General features: G+C 29.8%; 4 protein-coding genes across 4 annotated transcripts; all 4 read right to left on the reverse strand.

Moving 5' to 3' along the window:
• Window positions 1-61: 61 nt before the first annotated feature.
• LOC145743769 (TBC1 domain family member 16-like) lies at window positions 62-2,722 on the reverse strand. The gene has a single exon (XM_082561810.1). The coding sequence runs from the start codon at window positions 2,708-2,710 to the stop codon at window positions 692-694; it is 2,019 nt and encodes a 672-aa protein (XP_082417936.1). The 5' UTR covers window positions 2,711-2,722; the 3' UTR covers window positions 62-691.
• Window positions 2,723-3,795: 1,073 nt separating this feature from the next.
• Window positions 3,796-11,525, reverse strand: LOC145741454 (uncharacterized). The gene is made up of 22 exons (XM_082559046.1): window positions 11,245-11,525; window positions 9,630-11,156; window positions 9,476-9,565; window positions 9,211-9,337; window positions 8,855-8,996; window positions 8,484-8,636; window positions 8,236-8,346; window positions 7,955-8,031; window positions 7,356-7,427; window positions 7,147-7,269; window positions 6,959-7,041; window positions 6,732-6,860; window positions 6,364-6,486; window positions 6,152-6,250; window positions 5,926-6,060; window positions 5,682-5,813; window positions 5,447-5,567; window positions 5,172-5,293; window positions 4,969-5,057; window positions 4,716-4,851; window positions 4,504-4,590; window positions 3,796-4,394 (listed from the first exon to the last, which is right to left on the reverse strand). Exons 1-22 carry the CDS (start codon window positions 11,466-11,468, stop codon window positions 4,253-4,255), a joined length of 4,044 nt encoding a protein of 1,347 aa, XP_082415172.1. The 5' UTR covers window positions 11,469-11,525; the 3' UTR covers window positions 3,796-4,252.
• An 881-nt stretch (window positions 11,526-12,406) lies between these two features.
• Window positions 12,407-16,435, reverse strand: LOC145743297 (differentially expressed in FDCP 8 homolog). Its single transcript, XM_082561223.1, has 11 exons — window positions 16,219-16,435; window positions 15,879-16,045; window positions 15,544-15,693; window positions 15,339-15,464; window positions 14,929-15,106; window positions 14,597-14,718; window positions 14,387-14,500; window positions 14,192-14,272; window positions 13,856-13,996; window positions 13,570-13,682; window positions 12,407-13,442 (listed from the first exon to the last, which is right to left on the reverse strand). Exons 1-11 carry the CDS (start codon window positions 16,385-16,387, stop codon window positions 12,569-12,571), a joined length of 2,235 nt encoding a protein of 744 aa, XP_082417349.1. The 5' UTR covers window positions 16,388-16,435; the 3' UTR covers window positions 12,407-12,568.
• Window positions 16,436-16,506: 71 nt separating this feature from the next.
• LOC145742758 (alpha-1,6-mannosyl-glycoprotein 2-beta-N-acetylglucosaminyltransferase-like) lies at window positions 16,507-18,509 on the reverse strand. Its single transcript, XM_082560547.1, has one exon. It carries the CDS (start codon window positions 18,489-18,491, stop codon window positions 17,145-17,147), a length of 1,347 nt encoding a protein of 448 aa, XP_082416673.1. The 5' UTR covers window positions 18,492-18,509; the 3' UTR covers window positions 16,507-17,144.
• Between the last annotated feature and the right edge of the window lie 24 nt (window positions 18,510-18,533).

Genomic DNA, 18,533 nt, shown 5'->3' on the forward strand with positions numbered 1-18,533 from the left:
GAAGAATATTGGTGCAAGTTTTAGAGAAACATATTATTTATTTTAAAAAAGCAAATAGTAAATTAACATTGGCACACTTCAATCAATTATTATATAGTCTAGACAACAAATCGCTTATATACTTATCTGTGAAAAGGTAGGTTTTTTATAATTTAAAAATAAAGATAAAAATTGAAGTAACGTGAACTGTGCAAATAATAAAACAATTTTTAAAAAATAATCACTTAAGTAACCATAAAATGTAAACCACAGCCAATATAAATGACACCTATAAAACAAACAACAAAAAATTGCACTAGATTTCAGTAAGTAGGTACAAAGGAAAGAAAAAAAGTTACAAATATTTACAAAAATATTTTGCTTTAATGTAATAAACTTAATTAAACAATATTTAAATTACAGAACGACAGTGACAACAATAAAATACAAGCAAAATGCCACCTATAACACAAATTATTAGAAAGAAAAAAAATTAAAATTTTTTTTTAGGTAAAGAGGTGTTAAGAGCAGTGCAAGTGCTTCAAAATAATTATAAATTATTTAACATTCATCGTAAAAACAACTCTAAGACATAATAAAATTTATAGACTATTAAAAAAGAGACAAAAAGCTACCATATATCTTTAAAGAAGCTAAACTAAATCATATGTATTCTACAAAGTTTTATTAATTTTTCAACACAAAGCACATTTTATAAAAAAGAATTCTGAAACACCTTTGCAATATTAAATTTATTTTTACTATCAGTGCCATATCTTTGTAAACTTTTTCCACATCCAACTTTACAATCCTTTGACCCCACACACTTGACTCTTCCGACACCAGTACTTCCCATGCACAACAGATCTCGTAAAGTGCATGGTATGTTCTGTTTGGTACGTAAGTTATGGAGAAGACCCCTCGCCTTACGCAATACAAGATCCCCATTCATTTGTAAGGAAAGAAGTGAAAAATGAAGCAACATTTCATCAGTTGCAAGATTAGTGTCGGCAACATCTGATCCATACAATGCAATTATAGCAACACACACGAAGAGGTGAAAGTAGTTTGACTGGTATTGAGCCCAACATGCTTCCCATATTGCCAATGCCTCATCCTCGTTAAACTCTCTTTTAAAGCAAAGAAGAATCCACCTGTGAGCAAACAAAAGCTCAAAAGCACCAGGCCCACACTTTAACAAGTGATTGTAAAAGTCAGGAACTAAAACCCTTAGTAACTCTCGAAGGTAATAAAGCTGTTTTTCCATATCACTATCAGAAGGTGAACTTATAAATAAAGTTCTGTGCATGAGGCCTACAAAGCACCAAAAAGTGTCACTCTCTTCTTTAATCTCAATCAATAAAGGTGATAAAAGATCAGACATTCCTTGAGTGTAGCCAGTCTTTGTGTAGACAGAGTAGTTAAGCAGTATTCTTTGCAGTGTTTCTAAATTAGCATTATCTTCACCTTGATAGAATGGGTTTGCTCTGTCCGTCCGAATCACATCTTTAGTAACCGCACATGATACATTTTTGTAAAATTCCTCCATGTTTTCTTCGTCACTCATTATTTTTTCTTTTTCCAAATTGATTTCATGGTATAATCGAGTTTTATGCAAACGTAGATCATTTCTCTCAATAACTGTTGAGTCAAATTGAAAATACTTTAGCAAATATGGCCAAACTTCCGGTCGCAACTCTTTGTTAACACCTCGGAAAAATACATTTTTCAAAATATTGTCCTCATTACCAATTCTTCCAAATTCGTCAACAGAAAGAGCCCACATATCTGCTGTTAACTTTCGATACAAATCTTCCTCGGGATGACATTCCAATTTAGATAAATGTGGAAAGATCACAGAAAGATGATGTATGCTAAGATCCTCAATTACCAATTTATTTTGCCTCGTACTAGCCCTCCAGTTTCTCAAAACATTGCAAACAAAATCAAGCCCACCATTGTGAAAATGCAAAACTCGGTATTGTGACTCTCTACTTGCAATAATCAACTCCCCACAGGTACAATCTTCATTTCGAAAAAATATTCGTAGTGATCTCATGTGTGCCAAATCAATGTTAAAGGCCCCATATGCCTGACCTTTGGGTGGCCGAATTACGTGACCTTGATGTTGTTTATATGTTATTGAATTCTCTGGAAACTCAAAGTTATAAATAGCTTGAGGAGAACGAGATGAAGTGTTTAGGGGCTGGAAGTCAACTGATAGACTATTTTCCCTTTCCTTCATAGTTGTTACAATTTCAGAGCAAGCCTTTTCTTCTTGAGAAAGAATTTCATTGTCAGATTCAACATCACTATAAGAGGTGTTTGTATCAGCGGATGCAGTTACCCCAGAAGATGTTTCACTAACAGGAAAAGAGTGTTGTGAAGATGCGTCTTTTTTATCAATGCTAATATTTGAAACGTTCTGTTTAGAGAGACAGTCCTCTAGTGTAACTTCAACATTTTTATTTGTCTGTGTAATGTCCTCATTTTTAACCATAAAGTTTGATACAGTTGGATTCCAAGTCAGCATTAATGACAATATTTCCTCTTTAAAAGTAGCAGTTAATGTCATAAAGCCTGTATGATGAAGAACAGAGTTTGTCAGCAAACTAGGAGGGTGAATACATACATTATTTTTACTGTACAAGATTTCACCATCTAATGGAAGAGGATTACTCTTTGAATTTGCTTGATTTAAAAGTTTCTGAAAAAAAAAATTCTTAGACATTCTACTTGCAACTTAGCCTTCTATCTAAAAATTAAAACATATGTATTACCAATTAGCTAAAAGATAATAAAACAGCAAAATAAAAACAACCATTCTGCCATCTGGCCATTATTAAAAAGCAATTAAATTTTATTATAATAGAGACAGACGTTAGTCTGATTAACTTTTACTTTAAATGTTTATGAAGCAATACCCTGACTGGTCAATCTAGCTGTTGTAAGTCTGTGATTTGTTTGGTTTATTCTTTAAAATAATTGATATAATATGTCTTACAGTCCACACTAATTCTCAGACCTATTTACTTTATTGATTTTACGGGGACGCGGAATTTGAGGGAATCGAAAATGAAGGAACGGAAAATGAAGGAACGGAAAATGAAGGAATCGGAAAATGAAGGAACGGAAAATGAAGGAACCGGAAAATAAAGGAACGGAAAATGAAGGAACCGGAAAATGAAGAAACGGAAAATAAAGGAACCGGAAAATGAAGGAACGGAAATTGAAGGAAAGTGAAAAAGGGAGAGGCGGAATCCTAAAAAAATAAAACGCGGAAATTTCGTTGACTATTTATTTGTATTTAAGTCAATATTATTTTAGAAATAAACGGGAATTTTATAGAAGAGGGTTAGGGTATGCTGGGGTAATAAAAATTAACTCATTATCGCTTATCAGTTCTCGAATAAATGACAGTAAACCTAAATAAACAGTCAACGGTATTTCCGCGTTTTAGTATTTAAGATTCCGCTACTCCTTTTTTCACTTTCCTTCACCGGTTCCTTTATTTTCCGTTCCTTTATTTTCCGGTTCCTTCATTTTCCGTTTCTTCATTTTCCGGTTCCTTCATTTTCCGTTCCTTCATTTTCCGGTTCGTTTTTATTTTAAATATTTTATAAAGAACAACGTACTTAACCACGACATGGCGGTGGTGATTTTGGCAGAAAGTCGGTGGTGATTTTACGGTAAGTGGAAAAACACTGTGTCGAAAACTATGTGCCCCGAAAAATAACAACAAGTTTGTGTCAAAATTTGTTAAATGTTTGTAGCTTCTTATTTGTAACTAGCACCTCGTGTTTTTATTTGAAATAATATAACATTTTATTATACAAAACATTTAGGTAACTTATATATTATAAAAGCCTAAAATACAAAGCTTCTAATTAAATAAAAATTTTGCAAAACGTAAAAGAGAAATAAAAGGAAACAAACATGTTTAAAAACTATAGTACTTCACTTTCAAATAAAATTTGTCTAAGAAAAAGTTAAAAGTAAAAACACAAAAGAATGTTAGTATAAATATAGAAGATAAATAACTAAGAAAATTTGGCAAACTGCACTAACATGACACTACAAAATTTAACTAAACTCTTTGGCATTGTAGAAAGGTAGGTAATTGCTGATAAAACATGTAAAAATATTATGTACAAAAATGCATTATCACTAAACATGTTTCTTTAAATCTACTTCTAATCCTAAAAAAGCAAAACTTAGGTAGTCTTGATCAAAAGGCCATTAAGCTTGGTGCTCGTCAATATTATTAAATAAATTATTTGTCAACTTGACTAGAAGAGACAGCCCGAACCTTAACAGAGGACATATAAGCAATAGATTTGGAAGATGGACTTGTGTTTCCATAAGCTGATGAACAACTTCCAATTCGCTCTTCTCTCTTTCTTGGTGTAAATTTTCTGAAGGTTAAACAACAATTTAACATATATTAGTAAACCATGCAAATAAAAAAAAACATAAAATAAATCAAAAACAAAAAAATCAGGGTAAACTAAACAAATGTTTTACCCATTGGCAGTTGGAGAATTAGATAATGTAAAGCCATTAAGATTTGATGTTGGTTTTGATACAGCTGGTAATAAACGAACATCCATTCTAAAAAAATAACTTCAACCCATCAATAAAGTTTTTTTTAAAAACAAGAACAAATTATACTCAAAATAAATAAAAAAATCTTGTATAATTAAAATATTTTTTGATTATTTGTTGAATTAACAAACCTTGGAGAAATAAACATTTTGCTTTGATTAACACAGGATGGACTCCACACATGTTCTGCCGGAATACTGGCAGGATCGGCAGAAAAATGTGGCAAGTGTAATCCTTTTCGACAAAATGATTCCAACAATGCTATGCCTAAAGTTTAAATTTTAAATTAGTAATAAAAGTATATAGATTTATTTAAATACTAGCATTAATACTTTTAACAATATAGATTTATTTAATCATTAAACTATGAATATATAAACAAACCTCTTTGTTTTTGATGGGTGTATCTTCTTTCCCATACATGGAGAAGGGTGTTGTAATAACGAGGTTGCTCAAAAAAGTTCATATATTTTCTAAAATCGCACAATTACAAAAAAATTTTGTAATTTTTTCCAAACAAGGTGTTAGATTTTTTTAAAGTTTTTACTAAGTTGTGCTGCACATCAAAAAGTGACATATTTACTTACTTGTTAATGCAGGGAAATATTCTGCAGAATTCTCCACTTCTCATGTTTTCATCTTCACTTTCAACTAACATTCGAATATCATTGACTGTAAGAACATCCAACATAAAAGATGCCAACTCTTGCTGAAAACATAACACTTGGATTGTAATAAAAACAATTTAAAATAAATTAATATTAACTATAAACACTGGCTTGTAAAAAATTGTAACATTAATACCTGGTTAATACATTTAATATTGGTTTAAAATCTTTAACACATAAAACACTTTCTATACCTCGTCCATTTGTTTATGATGTTGGGCAAAATAAGTGTGTTTGGATCTCGAGTCGGGAGATAATTCAATTCCTTGTTTTCTTTTGTCTTGACTGAAACTGGCAGTAGCAGATATCACAGTACTTAAACAAACAGGATAGGTAATACTTTAATGAAATATACAATAAAAAAAATAGGTTTGCATAAATTAGATATACAGATTTTGTACATAAAGCTGTATGAAAATTAAAAGTTACCCATTTGCATTAGTGTTCGATGCATTAGCCATGATTAGTTTTTTGTCAGGAATAAGATATCCACATAAGTTAAACATATCTCTAACCATAGGTCCTTTGATTTCAACATCAAGGGGAGAATTGGAATGTAAACTGGTAAATAAAATCAAATTAAAAAAAGATTCGTGCATTTAACTACAAAAACGTTGTCAATAAAAGAACACAAGCAGGGCATAACAAAAAAAAACATCAAATTTGTTTTTACCTTGGTGAAATATTAACTTCGAGTACCCACGGTCGAAGTCTGTCATCCAACATAATATCAAAACCAAATAACTCATGACAACAATATCTCCTTCTGCAATTTGATTTAATCAAACTGTTCGTAAATTGCTCAACACTGAAAAAAAGATAATGATTTTAACTTTCTTAAATTTTTAATAAATCTGTAGGATATAAAAATAAAAAATGTTTATAGTAAGATTAGCTACCTTATTATGGTCTTTATTAGAATATCCTTCATTTGTTCCCAAATTTTATCGGTTTTTATTCCATTGTCCTCAAAATATTTCCAAAGTGCTTTTAAGCTCCTAGTTAATTAATTTATTCAACAAATTAATTTCAAATTGCACAATAAATAAACTCATATGGTAATAAACTTTTCAAATTTAAATATTGTGAAGTGGGGCTGTTACAAAATTACCATTTATGACCCTGACAAATTGAGGCATCATCATTTTGCTGAAACTCCCCTGATTTTTTGTTAATGCTGTAGTTAGTTAAATGCATATATCGATTACTTAAGTGCTTAGTGGATGTGGAATACCTAGAAATATAAAAAAATGATTTTAACTTGTATGCTAAAATTACATAGAAATGTGCTGAATACATAAATAAAAGTTTAGATTTTGTTAATTTAAAATATAGGCTATTTAAAAAAATTAAAAAAAAAAAAAAATAACAATTAAATTAGAAAAAAAATCCTTTTCAATTAAGCTATTGCATGTTATACAACAAATGTGCCAGTACAAGTCAATAAAAACTAAATACCCAAAATGTTGTATTGCTTACTTGCAAGTAGCAAATCGCACCAATCCATCATCAAATAAATAAACACGAAGTGGATCAAATGAGGTCACATGAACATACAAACGAAGGTCAAATTTGCTCCCATTAATAAGGTAAGGGCGGGACAAATACCTGAAAATTTAACTGCATTAACAACTTTTTTAACTTATTAGTTGTAACAATATAATATGACAGTATAAGCATGCAAATAGAAACAAAATCAGTTTTACTTTTGTACAAGAATGGGTTTTTTCATTGGAACCTGACTCCATCTGTGAATTACTTTTATTCCTATTCCTCGCGCAGATGCAGGCTAATAAAATAGGTAACACATGAGTTTAAGGTTATTTTTATATAAAAAATTTCAAAATATATTATGATTTTAGCAAAAAATATATTGCCGAAGACTGGTTCTTACAGGTTTAATGATGAATTTTTGTTTACTATTTCCCTCATCCCACATATTCTTTAACAACTTTTTATCCCACGGGAGAACAAATGTTTGAGGAACAAATCCAAATTCTTTCTTTCCAAATCGAGTCTAAAGATTTAAATCAAATTTTAAAATCATTTGTAAGCAATACAAATGTAAATACAAAATAAACAATTGTTATGAAATATTTTTACCTGCATTCGTGACAAATTCCTCCATAGTCGATCCTTTCTTCCTAACTGAAAAGATCCAGGAAAATGATTCATCTAAAAAGTTTAAATATCAAAATAATTAAAATTTTAAGTCAATTTAGACTAAAAAACCCAAAAGCAACATATTATTGATATCAAATTCAAGAAAAACAAACATTTTATACATGGGTCATAATATTGATATACAATCTTTAAAAAACCTGAAGTTTCTTTATGTGGCAACATTTTATAAAGGAGGTTTAATTACATATGATTATATTTGTACAGTAAGTAATTGAATGGAAAGTTTGAAATAGGAGTCATGATATCATTAAATGACATGTCTCAACAATATTGTTGTCTGACCGAAGGGTGAAAGGGACTCGAAACATGGAAACCTAATACTATTGTCCCTACAATAAACAAACAGTCCATAACAAAGTATATCAACACAGACAGACAAAAGAAACTTTACTGACCTTTCTAGTTTAAAAATTAACCTATGGCACTTGTGTCCAAATGTCTTAAAAATACAAACACAAAAAAAATAAAAATTTTAAATTTAAATTTGGCATATTTTATTTTTTAGAAAAGGTGCTTACCTTTTGATATTCCCTTACTGCTCGAAATCCACTTGCTTTCATATGTTTTCCAAAATAACCAAGCCAGTCATGATTCTCTGTAATTCATTATTCAACCACAGTTAATTAATTACTTTAATTTAACAGAACTGTGTTCAAAAATTACTGTACAAATACCACTTATGGACACAATTTTGGTCCAAGGTTGAACAAAAAAATTGAACAAAAAAGTTAAGTTTACTTTAAATTAACACAAAGAAACTATTTAATTGTATTACATTAACACAGTACTTAAAGTTTACTTTTTGAAGGTTTAAATCCCGATTTCATGACAGTATTTCGAACAACAATGGGTGTGATGCTGCTGATTTTCCATTTTAAAAGTTTCCTAATATCATGCGACAACGATTCAACTAAAAAAAGAAAAGTTGATCAAACATTTTGAATTAAAATATAAGTAACTTTAACATAAGAAAAAAAGGATAACGTTTACATATTTATTATACATTTTTAAATAAAATACAGACAAATTAAATTATTCATGACTCACTTTGTTCATGTTTTGTAACAAAATTTATAACAGGAGGGCAGTTGCTAAACACACTTGTTATTACAGCTGGTTTGGAGAGTTCATTAGATTTCTTGTTATCTCCAGAGTGACCTGTGCACTGGGATGCAGTGGTGGATACCGAATACTCAGATCCTACAAAGTATTTTAATATTAACTTAAATGTTACAACAAGACTACTAAAATTTTATTAAAAATTTAAAAATCTGATGATCATAATAATAATCATAAAAATATCCATTTTGTTATGAAAAACACGAAAACTAAGTAAAAAATTTATAATTTTATAACTATAAAAATAGTGAAAAAAAATTTTTTAAAACCCTTTTTTTAACAAAAAAAAAGATTTAAACCTGCAATTTCCGATCCTCCATCATCAATATCTTCATCCAGGAAATCGACAGCAGTATCATCCACACAATCCAAGTCATCAGTCCCCAATTCAAACTCAGTTCCTCCCATGTCACTGTACTTAAAATTACTTCCTGAATCGACCTATAGGAAGGAAATGTAGGAAATAGTTAATGTTTAATTAAGGTTTTACTGATATTCATACTATATTTTTGTTGTTTTATGTCTGAATATTTTGTTACAAATATAACGGGTTAATTGTTGTTAACTCAAAAACCAGACTTGTAAATTGGGTTACATTTTTTTAAATGTTTTTTTTTGATTAGTTTTTATGAATTTTGTTAAATTAAAAACTTACTCCATCATCATCTCCTTCCACCTCCTCCAATCCCTCTGAGACATCATCCTCTTCGACACAGACCTCTGACTCATTATCTTCCTCGTAGTCAAACTCCAACTGCTCTTCTTTACCTTGTCTCTCATCCCTGGTAAATGAAAGTATTTATATTTAACAAGTTTCTACATTACTACAAATATAAAAACTCTGTTTTGTTAAACTTTAAGTTAAAATGTTAACTAATTCTACTTAAGATTTGTAGATATAATTCATAAAATAACATCACCATTGCTGAAAGTTCTCAAAAGTTTTGTTATAAATTTGTTTTGGATCCAGTCTTAGCTTTTGATCGATATTTTTACCATCTCCGCAGGACCTGCAAACCATAATTTTTAAATTAATAGAATTAATTATAATTAAAACTTATGTTATTTGCTTACCTTCCAGATTTTGATGACAAAGTATAATGACCACTGTCATTGCTGTTTTTTCGAGATGATATAAGGTTCTCAGGAGTTAAAGAAATATTTGATTCCAAGGATGCACTATTTGCACTCAGTCTTTTACTTCTGGCTGAAACCAGTAAAGCGCGTTGCAATTTATTGGATGTGTGTTGAATAGCATCAGGGAAACCTTGCGACTCAGCATAATTACTGTTACTACCCCTACTACGTGCACTAAAAGTGTTTCGAAACTTTTTAGTAACCCCATTTTTAGAATGCTTTCCATTATGCTGAGGAGGTAGTGAACATGACTTTATATTAGTTCCATTACTGTAAACGTCTAAGTGTTTTGAAGATAACACTGTTGGCATACGTCTGTTAACACCATTGTTATTCTTACTTAATTTTGATTGCGACGTGCTGTTTAAAACAGTAAATGAATCATCTAAAACAAGCCTTGAGCTTTGGTTTGGTATGCTGCTCACATGCTTTGTCACTGGAGCAATAGCTTGGGGTTGTAAATTTGTTTTACCATTTAAACGGTGATTAACATAAGAAAAGTTGTGTCCAAAACCATGCCTTCCTTTAGAGCGTATGGATCTAGCTTTCTGTTTAGCTCCCAGATCATCAGTTAAAGTTTTTATTTTTTTAGAAGTGAATGTTCCTCCATTTGAGGTTACCAAGGGTTTGGATCTGAAAGGTTTGTTGTTGGTTATCGCCATGTCTGCTAAGTTAGTCTCTGATTCACTTTTTACTTGGTTCGTGTTTCTAGGTGATTGATATTCAGGATAATCGTTAACAATCAAACTACTAACATTGGGACAGCTTTTTGTTTTAGCCATTGTTGTCCCATTTCTTATCTGCGGTCTATCTTTAAAACTTGACGGCCTTATTTTTCTGGTGTCGTTGATGGACAGCTCTTCGTTAAAATTTTGTGGTTTAATCGGTGCTAAGGAATTGGTTGCATATGAATTTACATAGGAATTCAGAGTGTTGGTTGCAACATCACATGGTTTTACATCAGTACTTGGATTTATTCGTTGTACCATCGTTGCATTAGACCATGACTTAAAATTTTTTGTCATCGGTTTGGCAAAACTATTGTTGTTCAAATTGTAATTTGATTTTTTCGACAACATTTTTATATCATCCACATTTACTATTGGTTCGTTTCTTGGTGATGGTTTTAAAGTATCCCCCTTTAGATTTTCGTAAGAATAAACATTTTCACTCATATGATTTAAATAGTTACCGTTAGTATTAATGCCATGCGGAGGTAAAAATGCAGTGACAATAGAATTCGAGTTGTTGTAGTTTAAATCACTTAGAGAAATTGCACCAACTTCTTCATTAAAATTATTCAAAAAGTTTTTGCTGCCTTGAAAAATGTTGTTGTGTTCGTTAGATATCAGGCTATTACTTCTCTTTGATTTTATATCACCCAGTTGCAAAGATGAAAATTCAATAGAGGATTGAGGCAGTGAATTTTCTATTACTCTTGGTGATCCACCATTTGCTATATTTCTAAAACAAAATTATTGAAATTAAGGTTTAATTTTGAAATTATGTTGGTTAATTTGCTTTTAGTTAATTTTTTAAAATATAATATTACATGTTGTTATCATTTGGTGATTGTGTTCGGTTGTTTTGCAAACCAGGACGTGATATTGAAGTTCGATATTTTAAAACGGGTCTTTCAGTTTCGATTTTGTGTCTGAGATCTACTTGAAATTTTGATATTGTGTTTAATCTTTTCTCAAGCTGGATTTTCCCGATTACTGCATTTCTTTCAAGAGCACTTTTTTGCTCTGCCAATATTTCCTGAGAATTAATCATAACTGCAAAACATCATCAACAAGCAACCTAGTTTTAGTTACCTTCAGACCTTGGAGAATTTTATCTAAAAAAAAATTAGTTGCTTACAAATATAACATGTGTTAAAATAACTAAAATGCCTGATGAAATGACAATTTTTTTGTTTTTAGGAGATCATTTAATTAAAAAATTTCTTCTTTAATAGCATGCTCATAACAACATAATGCTTTGTTTTTATGAAGAATTAAATGTAACTAAAACGTTTTACATACTTTTTTTATAACTTTAAACTTTTAGCACTATTTAAAAAATCCAAATTAATTGAATTATTATATTATACATTTTAAACACATTGAAATGATAGCAGATTTTCTTTTTATTTTAACGTAAATTAAAAAATTTGAAAGAAATTTGAATACAACGTAAAAAGTTGTTTTTAAGTTACCCCGTTTTTAGAGTGACACTTTGACCTGATATAAATACTGGTTAAAGAATTTCTATTTCAAAGTCTTTTGTTAAACCAATGACTATTGTATTGCCCTTTTAAACACTAGACAGACACCAGTAAATTGATATGACCAGAAGAAAAGCTTCGTTGTTTCTAAGCAACAACGGATCGTTAATGCTTAAATTGGGATTATGACTATAAATGGTCCCCACACTAATTGATTTTATCCCCGCTTTCCCAAATTTTGACTAAATAATCAAACAAGACAACAATTTAAACAAATTGATAAGTTGTGCATTATTAATGTATAATGAATGTTTTCTCGTATTAAACTATTTTAAATTTATTTAAACGAACTTACTAATTAGTTATTAATAGAATAGATAAATTCCAAAAGTCCATTTCTTTAAAAGTTTATATTTAATTTATATCTTGTTTTTTTGTTTTATGAAGTATACCCATTACTTTTAAATATGCAGTTTCACATCATCGTCATTTAATTTTAAATCAACATAAGATTAGTTTATTTAACATAACAACACTGATAAAAAATAAATGCACTAATTTATTGCAACTATAGATCAACATTTTAATATTAAAAAAATGGTTAAATCATTCATACATACAATATATATAAACATACAGTAACTTAGTATTATTAAGGGAATTAAATTTATCGAAAAGGGTTTGTAGAATCAACACAATCATCTAAAAAAGGATTTGTTTTGTCTTGAGTGCTTTGTTTAGTTTCTGTAATAAAAGGATTTGTGCTTTCCTCATTTTCAAGAAAAGGATTTAAATTATCATTATTGATTTTATCTAAAAATGGATTTAGAGCATCATCACATTTCTCTAAATGATAAATAGTGGGATCTTGTAATGTTTGTTTTAAATCAACTGAACTCCTAGAACGAAATTCTGGGATATCATTTTCAGATTTTTTTGGTTGAAGAAAATTATTAGACACCATTGATGTCACAGTTGGTTCCTGACTTGTAGATTGAAAGGATTTAGATTTTGGCAAGTTTTTATAAGGTGACAAGCTACCGTTGAAATCAGCCGAGTTTTGCAGCAAAGGAAAAAAGGCACCCTCCTCTAACTTCTTCTTACCAAAATTAGTACGAACATCATTTCTAATTTTAACAGGTGACCATAAGTTATCAGGTGGAGTATGTTCAGATGGGTAATAATTTTGTTTTTTTATAACAGTCTTGTCTCTTTGCTGACCATTGTTAACCTTTGGATTCACCTTTTTGCTGTTGACCCATTGGTGAAATGAAGACTTTGCATCCTGAGGCATGTTTTGGGAAATGGCATTGCTTCTCCCCCTTCCCAATTTTAATTCCTTGTTGAATTCATTTTCTACTTTAACAGTGGTATACATGTCTATTCCCTTAACAGGTTTAGAATAATGTGATGAAACAGGCAAAATTTCTTCCTCCGAAAAATCAGAAGAGCTAAGGTCTTCGGAGAAGGATGAAATCTCCCGTTTGTGGTTTTTCCTTTTACATCGTGGACACAAAATATCAATGCAACTAAAACAATCTCTAAAAAAATAAAATATACCAACATAAAAGAAATGTCTAAAATAGGGTTCAATTTGAAGTACGTACACACTCTTAATAATAATTAATGTAACATTTAAATTTAGGAATTGAAAACAAAAATAATAACCTGTGAAATACAGCTGAACACTTTGAACAAGTAGAAACAACTGCAGAATCAAATGGGTAAAGTGTTTCACCAGAATTACAAATCTCACATATGAAACCTTTTGCTTGACAAAACTACAATAATAAATAAAATAACATTATACTTAACTGTGTTGGAATGATGCAAAATTAAATTAAATTTTATATTATCAAAGTTTTTTTTATCCAAATAACATCTTAAAATTAATTTTTAGTAAATTGTATTCAGCTTTTTAAAAAAAAACATAACTAAAACGTAATTTATTTACCATGCAATCAAGTTTTATGTGTTTAGCAAATGTGGTATGGATTACAGTCAACTCATTAGTTAAACTTCCATTACTTGTCTCAACTAAATCCATAACAGAATACATCATGGAGTTGTCCACAAAATATTGGCGCTTTTTAAGCTAATAAATAAAAGTTTGTCATTATTTTAATTCAAAAAAATAAATTTTTAATAAAATAAATAACCAAGAAATGTTTTTATGCTGTTTTTTTAACATTTTTTACCTATATTTTTGTTATTTTGCTATTTAAAACATAACATTTTTTATCAGTAACATAACACAGTAAAATTAGAGAAGCACAAACTATTAATTTACCATTAAAAGAAGTTTCATGTTTAAGGCAACAGTACACGTCAAAAAATATTCCTTCATTTTAATAATATCTTCTCGCATTTTCTAAAACAATTAATTTCCAATGTTAGGTATTATCCAAAAGTTTGTAATGCTTTTTACACATTGTTTAAAACAAAACATATTTAGGTAAACATTGTTCACAAATTAAATATTTACACGAATTTCTGATAGCTCCTCCACATAATTAAACAGCATAGGATTTATTAAATTAAGGTTTAAAGTTGGTTTGTCATAAAGGTTAGTTAAAATTTGAAAGCTTTGACGACATACCTGTAATAAAAAAACAACAATAATTTTGTTAAACTTTTAGTATTAAAACAGAAACTTAAACTTTAAATGTTTTACCTAATAAATTTTAAAACTTACTGGGTACTGGGATAGGTCCCAGTTATGTACAATCCTGCCAGGTATAACCATAAGGTCATTCCAATGACAATTTGAACAATAATATAATCCATTATAATTGCATATCCTAGCTTCATCTGTGCCTAAAATTTAAAATGATGGATTGTTAATAATTAATGTGTTTTAAAGAGAAACATGATTTTATAGCAAAACATTCTCTTAAATTTTTAATAAAAATATTTTATATCTTGAACAACAAAATAAATTTTCAACCTTTGTAATATACATTCTAGTTAAACCAACTTTAACTTTAGAGTTTAAGAAGCAGAAAATTATTGCTAAAAATAAATCACCTGACATAATTGAGATAGTGTTTCTACACTCAGCACAACTGTATTGCTGCTGTGACAAACCAATTTCAGGACAAATATTAAGTTGAAGTGTAACGATGGCAGCGGCACAGGGCCGCCGTAAATTGGCGACACATTTTGAATGACAACAGAACCCACATTCACTGCATTTGTACCAAACCTGGTAATAGTTAACTAAATAATTATGTCAATCTAAACAATGCATTATGTACCAAAGGTTACTTGTATTCATAAAAAAGTAGAGCCAACACGCATTAAGCTAATTTTTAATTCTAAACAATTCCCTGCATAAAGATTTTTATTTAAATTGTGTTCACCATTTCTAAATGTGGTCCATACTATTTCGCTATTATTCTGATTTAAGAAACTTATGAAAATAAATGAATTTATACCTGTATCATCCCCCATATAAGATTGGTGCAGCAATCACAATAATTCTTCATACTTCGACTTGTGCGTTTCTTTAATTTGTGTCCACGAATTAATTTTGTTCGAGGTTCAATAACTACTGGATCATCCTAAAACATTTCAATACAATTTTATATTTTTATTGGAATTACAGTATCCTAAGTAATTGAAAATCAAAAATACACAAACCTTTAGTTTTTGAAGTCTGTATCTTAGATCAACCAAATTTTTGACCAGTTTTTTTCTTTTGTTAGAATTTTCAGATAGTTTTACAATTAATGATTTGCAGTTGTCAATTGCCATTTCCAGCTCCTCTATTGATGAGAGGCCCAAATTTCCCTGGCAACATTTAAAATAAATTTAAGTTCTTTTGATAAAATAATACCATACTTAAAAATCTTGCACATGGTCATAACCTTTTTTTAGCAGATGGTACACTTTAAAACAATAAATTTAAAACGATTTTAAACCTTTAAAATTGTTATGCACTTAAATTTAAGTACAAAATTCTAACATAAACTTACATCTGGGTGAGCAAAATAGTTTTCAGTAATTCCAAGTTCGGCAAAACTTGTGTCGACCGACCCCGAACAACTTGAATCTTTCTCGCTTGTGTCTGTGCTAAAACTTCTCTCTGATTCATCAGATCCTTTGTTAAAAGGGTTAAACCGAGTTGTCGCCACATTTGAAGCTTTAAAAAATATTAAGCTTTAAATGAAGTTGAAATCCAGTATGCATTAAGATTAAAATAAGAACTTTCTGCAGAAACAGTCTAGCAAGTACCTTTTAGTTCAACTCATAAATAAAAAGAGTAACATAACCACATTGTGGCTTGTATATAAGCTAGGTTTGCAGTTCACTTACCATTTTTTTTATCCAGTGTATTAAACAGGGATAATGATGGAGAGCCATTGTTAATACTGGAATGAACAGCATTGTCGGAAAAACTCACAACAGCTATGTCAGTATCCAAAACAGTTTGACTTTTTTCAAAATCATGGTTCAAAAATTGCTTTTTGATTTTGTTTGCCATCCAATTATTTACGTGTCAACATTTTTAATAATAAAACTACTGGGAAGGTTTAAACATCTAAAAAGAGATTCGTTTTTGTTAAATAGAGTAAATCACAGCACACCATACAATAATTTAAAAAAAGTTTATGCTTTGACACAAAAAATGGATAAATTTTACAATTGTGACGAAAGATGTGCTGTTTTTTATAAAGTATGTATAAAAAATAAACTAACACACAATTGAATAGTCTTTAAATTTTTTTCAAAAAGTAAATTTTCAAAAACAAACTCTGATATAATAAATTCACCAAAAACAAACAATAACACCAAGGCAACCATAACAAAAAATAAATCTTTTAAAAAGTTTAAATATAATTTTAAACCAGTAATTTGCCAAATAATGATAACTTTATGTACACAGTTGAATTTAAATAATACTTAATATATAACTAGTATGTGGCTAATCTATAGGTCTAAAAAGAAAAATATTTTCCTAGAAAATAACTTTCCGCCAGAAGTGCATACTTGTTTATGTTGGTAATAAATGTCTAAAACACTTCATTGAAAAATTTGTACTATAAAGTTAAATAATGAACAAAATAAACTTTATGAAAAACATATTTTATATTATTAGGCCTATAGCTATAAGATATCTAATCATAGTTCTTTAATCAAAACATAATCTAAAATAGGCTTTGTTCACTTCACTTAATTTACTAAGGCAAGTAAGTACTCTATTTTATTGCACATTTGCATAAACTATGGTATTAGGATTTTTACTCAGAAATTGCTTTTTCGCAAAGCGATTTGTATTCTTTACACAAAGTGTGATCCCTGATATCCCCCCATCCACCATTCGGTCGAGGTAATTTAGTGGCGGTTAAACTATGCAGTGCTACGTGTAATTCATCTGGAAATAAATTTCTAGATGAGAATTGTGATTTTGCCTGTGTGACAATTTTATTCACGTCACAATCTTTATGGGAGTGCAGTCCACATGTTCCCAAGTGAAAAAGTCTGCTTCCTTTAAAAGCAATTGTGAACAATGGATTTTGAGTTGAGGTAAATGAAGATTGTAGAGACCAATCCCAATTGTAGTCGTCATATTCACAAAAAGTATCTGTAACCACAGCAATATCATTATAAAAACTTCGAGTGATAACCATTCCTAGATTATGTTTGCTGCTTGTCCAAGCACGAATATCAACTTGGTTTCCTTGGTTTTTGTAATCTTGATTTTGCTCGTAATTTCCTAAACTAATGGTTTGACATTTAGGACACTTTGCTTCCTTTAATGCAAGAGCTTTTTCCAGAACATGGAGAATATCAGAAGCAACAAAATAATCCTCTTCCAATAACAAAATAGGTAAATCAAGGTCTTTAAAAGCTCTAATACCCGAGAAAACCATGTGAAGTTTCCAAAACCAATGATGTTTGATTTGGACATAAGCCACCTCCCTGTAATGGCCATATTTGTCAGGGTAGTCAGCATTATTACATTTTATTTTTTGAGCTTCAGCCTTTGGCATATCCCTAGGGCAATCATTAGGACTTTCACCTGGAAATGAGTTGGGAAATAACTGCATCGAAAATGGAAAAAAGAGTTGCATATATCTACAAAATTTGATTGAACTTATAATTTTATCAATTTCTGGGGAGGAATAATCGGTACTTATAACTAATATTGCTTTCTCGATATCTCTTACAAAACTAAGGGAATTGATTAGTTCCTGGAATAGTTCCGGTCGATTGTGGACTTGAATTACAATAATAACTGAGGTAAATGTCACATCACCATATACATCCCTGTTGTGTATCCACTGCCGGAGATTTAAATCTGCAACTTCTTCCTGAAGCTCAGTTAAGTTTTGATCTTGTTTTATTTTAATATGGTTTTCATTTGCATCATTTTTATTGTCTGATGACTCTGGTAAGTGAATGTTATTATTCTTTGAACCAATTTGTTTTAATTCATCTTCATATTTTTCCAGTTCAATACGCACCTCTTCACGGTGAGCTTTATGTTTAAGACCATTTTCATAGTTTTGGTAAATCATGTATAGTGTAACTATGACAGCAAACACAATTAAAAGCTTTAATCGAGATTTTCTAAAACCCATCATATAAAAGTCTAAAAAAATTTTACCCTTCAAAATAAAAACAAA

The sequence above is a fragment of the Corella eumyota genome, chromosome 2, assembly GCF_963082875.1.
Source record: "Corella eumyota chromosome 2, kaCorEumy4.1, whole genome shotgun sequence".
Lineage (NCBI taxonomy): Eukaryota > Metazoa > Chordata > Ascidiacea > Phlebobranchia > Corellidae > Corella > Corella eumyota.

What these genes read in the sequence shown, in the direction of transcription:
- LOC145743297 (XM_082561223.1), bottom strand. Translation starts at nt 16,387, where the DNA reads ATGGCAAACAAAATCAAAAAGCAATTTTTGAACCATGATTTTGAAAAA. An exon ending in ACTATTTTGCTCACCCAGAT is followed by an intron (nt 15,694 to 15,878) that starts GTAAGTTTATGT and finishes AAATGTTGCCAG; the next exon opens with GGAAATTTGGGCCTCTCATC. An exon ending in ACATAAAACTTGATTGCATG is followed by an intron (nt 13,683 to 13,855) that starts GTAAATAAATTA and finishes TTATTATTGTAG; the next exon opens with TTTTGTCAAGCAAAAGGTTT.
- LOC145742758 (XM_082560547.1), bottom strand. Translation starts at nt 18,491, where the DNA reads ATGATGGGTTTTAGAAAATCTCGATTAAAGCTTTTAATTGTGTTTGCT.
- LOC145743769 (XM_082561810.1), bottom strand. Translation starts at nt 2,710, where the DNA reads ATGTCTAAGAATTTTTTTTTTCAGAAACTTTTAAATCAAGCAAATTCA.
- LOC145741454 (XM_082559046.1), bottom strand. Translation starts at nt 11,468, where the DNA reads ATGATTAATTCTCAGGAAATATTGGCAGAGCAAAAAAGTGCTCTTGAA. An exon ending in TGGAGGATCGGAAATTGCAG is followed by an intron (nt 8,637 to 8,854) that starts GTTTAAATCTTT and finishes AATACTTTGTAG; the next exon opens with GATCTGAGTATTCGGTATCC. An exon ending in TGTTACAAAACATGAACAAA is followed by an intron (nt 8,347 to 8,483) that starts GTGAGTCATGAA and finishes TTCTTTTTTTAG; the next exon opens with TTGAATCGTTGTCGCATGAT.